The sequence below is a fragment of the Myotis brandtii genome, unplaced genomic scaffold (assembly GCF_000412655.1).
Source record: "Myotis brandtii unplaced genomic scaffold, ASM41265v1 scaffold78, whole genome shotgun sequence".
Lineage (NCBI taxonomy): Eukaryota > Metazoa > Chordata > Mammalia > Chiroptera > Vespertilionidae > Myotis > Myotis brandtii.
The window spans coordinates 1,100,252-1,105,022 of NW_005371131.1; the positions used below are offsets into that span (position 1 = coordinate 1,100,252).

Below are 4,771 nucleotides of genomic sequence, written 5' to 3' on the forward strand. Positions count from 1 at the left end.
CCCCCTAGAGGCTGGTCCAGTTCTGGTTTGCCACTGGGGGTGCTGGCTTCTGCATCAGCCGGAAACTGGCTTTGAAGATGGCCCCATGGGCCAGGTAAGCAGAGACCCCCAGGTGGGTGGGGGAGGGTGGGGGTTGCTGAGAGCAGGTGGCGCTTGGTGTATGCACGGGGACTTTGCAGCAGGAAGGTCTTAAGCGATAGCCCAGGTCACACCGTATGCAGGAGGCTCTGCTGTGCCAGCTGGTCCCAGGAGAGCCTTCTGGGAGGCAGGGTGGGCTCTAGGTGTCGAGGGTCCAGGCCAGTGGCCATAGCACGGCTCTACCCCACAGTGGCCCCCGCTTCGTGGACACATCTGCGCTCATCCGGCTCCCTGACGACTGCACGGTGGGCTACATAATCGAGTGCAAGCTGGGCGGCCGCCTGCAGCCCAGCCCCCTCTTCCACTCCCACCTGGAGACCCTGCAGCTGCTGGGGGCTGCCCAGCTCCCGGAGCAGGTGAGCGGCCCCAGGGCACGTGGCAGTGGGGAGGTGCTCATGTTTTGGGCTGTCCCCCTATTGACAGGGGAACTGAAGCCCAGGGTGGCAGAGGACCCCTTAAGGCAGCGGTTCTCAACCTGTGGGTCGCGACCCCTTTGGGAGTCGAACGACCCTTTCACAGGGGTCGCCTAAGACCATCGGAAAACACATATATAATTACATACTGTTTTTGTGATTCATCACTATGCTTTAATTATGTTCAGTTTGAAACAATGAAAATACATCCTGCATATCAGATATTTACATTACGATTCATAACAGTAGCAAAATTACAGTTATGAAGTAGCAACGAAAACAATTTTATGGTTGGGGGCCACCACAACATGAGGAACTGTATTAAAGGGTTGCGGCGTTAGGAAGGTTGAGAACCGCTGCCTTAAGGGCATACAGTGACTCTCCGCCTTCAGACCTCCAGGGATGTGATGCTAAAATTCTTTGAACTGGTCCCCAAGTGCCAGCTGGAAGGACCTACCCAGATGGGACGAAGCTTGTCTTCAGGTTCAGATAACCTTGCTCCCAACCCGCTGCCTCCTGTCCCTCTCTCCTTTCTTCAACCTGCCGTCCTCTTCACATCCCTCCGAAGGGACCAGCCCTGCCCTGGCAGCTCTGCCCTTTGTCAGCGGTCCCTCCCTCCCTTCCTCAGAGCTTCCCTGCCCACTGCTCGCTGCTTTTCCTTCTAACCCAGACGTTACTGGGAAGGACCGGTCTTCGGTGAGGACATTGAAGCATGAAGTCAGGCTCGGGGAGGGGTAATGGCTACTGAGGTCCCACTGGCTCGGCCTTGCGGATGCTCTTCTCCAGCTCATAGGGTCCAGCCCTGTAGGTGGTCCTGGCTGGGGGGCCCCTGGCATCTTCTGCCCAACAGTGCCAGGCAGAGCCCTTTCGGCAGCCAGTGATAGCAAAGCAACAGGGACTGGATAAACGACAGGACGGTTATGGGCCCGTGCGCCTGCGAAGCTGAGGGCTTGGCTGGACTCGCTGGGCCTGGCTCTAGGGGTCTGTCCCCTTGTTCACCTGCCTTCCCCCACGCTGGCCCGGTTCTCAGGCAGCTCGCCCGCTTGCTGGCACGCCGGCAGCCCAGGTTTCTCTCACCCGGAGGAGGAGGGTGCCTCCTTCCGCAGATCCCAAGGCTGCGCTCACTGGTCAGGCGGCCTGCTTGGGTCATGTGACGGGTCTCCTGTCAGCGCCCAGAGTTAGTGTAGGTCACTAGGCCTGGAGCTGGCTGTGGGGTTGGTCCCATTAGCACCTCAGGGCCTGAAGCCAGGAAAGGGGGGCAGATTTGAGGCAACCAAACCGGGGCACCTGAATGGGGTAACCAGGGCACCCTATGGGCTTTCCAGAGCACTCACTGTGTCGGGCACCACGCTGGGGCCTTATCTTCTTTAACTCCCTGGTTTCTCACAACACGCACAGGAGGTTGGTGCTAACATTTCCATTCCACAGATGGAGAAACTGAGGCCCAGAGAGCGGAACTAGCCATGGCCACATGAGTACATGGCAGAGGGGGATTTGAGCCCTGGTGGGGTGACCCCTAAGCTGACAGTCGATAGCCACTGCCCTTGACAGCCTTGGACTGGGGTCGTGATCCCGAGTCCCTGCTGCTTGCAGAGAACCGGAGGCTCTGGGTAGGGGAAGGGGGATCTGAGAGGGCCCACAGTGAGCCTCGGGAAACCTCCACCAGGCACACAGCGTACTGGAAAGATGCCTTCCCTCTCGGCCTCAGTTTCCCAACCTGTGGATGAGGGAATCATTGCAGCCTCCTAGTGAGCTGGACTGCTGGGGCTGCAATGGGATTTGGGCCTGAAGGTGCGCTTCACACTTAGAGTGCTGGGGGGGTCGGGGGGGGCTCCTCAGTGACGCACCCTCCGCTAATGGTGTTTCAGGCGCAGAGGCAGGCTCTCTGAGCCTTCAAAATGCCTTGTGTGCCTTCCTGCTTCCCCCCAATTCTGCCCCCTTGTGGCGTCCCCATGGAACACCCCTCAACCCTCCCCCCTCTTCTCTGCTTCTCCCTGCCCAGGTCACCCTCAGCTACGGTGTCTTTGAGGGGAAGCTCAACGTCATTAAGCTGCAGGGCCCGTTCTCCCCCGAGGAGGACCCCTCCAGGTGGGTCTGGGGCTGAAACTGTTGAACGGGAGGAATGGGGGCTGAGCCCAGGCACCCAAAGGTGGGCGAGCCAGGAGGGAGGGGTGTGAGAGAGGCCCTTGGGCTGACAGCACAGAGCTGGGAGTGAAGGGCATGATGTTAGTCCCTGCTCCACCACTGGCTTGCTGTGTGATCTTGGGCAAGTGCCTTGCCCTCTCTGGGCCATAATCTCCCCATTTTGTAACCCCAGGAGGCTGGGTGCTGTGGATCTGGAGGCCCTCCCAGCCCCGGTCCTCTGGAATATGGGAATGTCTTCACTGAACAAGGACCTGCTCCCATGGAGGACCTGCAGGCCCCGCTGGGGAAGTGTTATTTGATCTTTGTTTCCTTGATTCTCTTCAGTGGCTCTTTTCTGTGGGTAGAAGATTGGAATGGGGGCTAAGATGTCACCTGGGCACCTCCTGGTTCTGCCCTAAACTGGCCCCAGGTTGATTGGGGCTGCTCAGCTCAGCCCTGGCTGCCGTGGAGCAGCTCAGAGCACAGCCTGTGACCCACGGTGGCAGGAGGGACGAGACCTGCTCCAGGAGGTAGAGGATGGCAGTGGGACTGGAATGTGGGACAAGAGAGGAGGGTGGTGCCGATTCTTCTCCCCGCAAGGCCTTGGGTCTGGACTTTGGATTTATCTGAATTATGTCACCCATGGGGGACCAGGCCTCCTGGCTCTGAAGTTCTGCACAGCTGTCTGTTGGGGCGGGGGGTGCAGAAGACATGATTATTCCAAGGGCTGGGGGCCAGGGGGTTCCTTCTAATGGGGTGAGCTCCCCATCAGTGGAGGTGTGCAAACTGTGGCTGTGCTGCCAGGAGGTTTAATAATTGCTGTTACGTTCTCTAAGCCCGAAGATTCTAGGGTCCATGGGTTATTGCTGAGAGGCTGGAGCGACTGGGACTAGGCTATGCAGGGTTGGAAGGCCCCGGCTCAGCTGGGCCTCCTCTGGCTCCGCTGGCCTTGGAGGCGTCCCTGAGGCAGCGGTTCTCAGCCAGGGCCCCTGAGGACACCTGGCCATGCCTGGAGACATGCTTGAATGTTACCACGCAGGGCAGTGAGGGCGAACCTTTTGAGCTCGGTGTGTCAGCATTTTGAAAAACCCTAACTTAACTCTGGTGCTGTGTCACATAGAGAAATTTTTTGATATTTGCAACCATAGTAAAACAAACACTTATATTTTTGATATTTATTTTACATATTTAAATGCCATTTAACAAAGAAAAATCAACCAAAAAAATGAGTTCGCGTGTCACCTCTGACACGCGTGTCATAGGTTCCAGAGTCAGCAAGGATCGAGATGCTAACGACATGTAGTGGGCAGAGTCCAGGGGACGCGGCTAAACATCCCGCAACGGACGGGACAGCCCCACAACGAAGAACTCACAGTCCCAAATGTGAATAGTGCTGAGGCGGAGAAACCCCGCTCCAATCCGTCCTTGTGACGTGCGCCCCCCCTCCTGCCCCCCAGGAGCCCGCGGGGTAAGGGTAGGAGTGGGGTGACGCCTGGTCCGTTTCTGGTCTCTCCTCAGGTTCCGCTCCCTGCATTGTCTCCTCTACCCCGACACTCCCTGGTGCCCACAGCTGGTGGCCCGATGAGCCCGGAACTGCCGGGCGACTGTGGAGCTGAGGCCTCTGGTGGTCCCTCGCCTCCCAAGGCAGCCCGAGGGCCTGCGGCAGTGCCCTGGGTGGGCAGTCCCCGGCAGGGCTTCCGAGTGGTGGGCAAGCCCAGGATCGGATGGTGGCTGGTGGTGAAGGCATCCCAGGCTCCGGAGACGTGGGTCGGATGGCCCGGGAACCCGGTGGAGTCAGAGAGGCCCCAGGGGCTGGGCTCCCACGGGCCCTGGGTGGCTGAATTGAACAGGGTGGGGGCCATTGAGTTGGCCTGGGGCTCAGGAGTCTGAAACCTCAGCAACATTACAGGGGCTTCTGGGTGGGGGGTGGCCCCAGCTCAGCTCTGGTCTCTGTCACTCCCTGGGTCAAGCACTGGGCCCGCCACTCACTGCTGGGTCCCTGGGCCTGATCCGCAGCCACTGGGCACCAGGGGGAAAGGCGGCCGAGGGCAGGGTCTGTGGCAGGTGCTGTGGTTGCTGGCCGTCTCCAGCTCCTT

At 59.2% G+C, this 4,771-nt stretch overlaps 1 protein-coding gene across 2 annotated transcripts in view; it reads left to right on the forward strand.

The window, feature by feature from the left end:
- The window catches only part of MFNG (MFNG O-fucosylpeptide 3-beta-N-acetylglucosaminyltransferase), a 24,013-nt gene extending 19,248 nt beyond the window's left edge, over positions 1-4,765 (forward strand). Inside the window, exons 5-8 of one of the 2 annotated variants that reach the window (XM_005883224.2) lie at positions 9-94; positions 329-494; positions 2,554-2,639; positions 4,194-4,765. In XM_005883224.2, the coding sequence (XP_005883286.1) occupies positions 9-94; positions 329-494; positions 2,554-2,639; positions 4,194-4,260 (405 nt within the window). In that variant the 3' untranslated portion in view covers positions 4,261-4,765. Of the gene's footprint in view, positions 1-8; positions 95-328; positions 495-943; positions 2,266-2,553; positions 2,640-4,193 lie in introns of those variants that run through there. The other variant, XM_014530839.1, reaches the window with a different exon arrangement.
- The last annotated feature ends 6 nt before the right edge of the window (positions 4,766-4,771 follow it).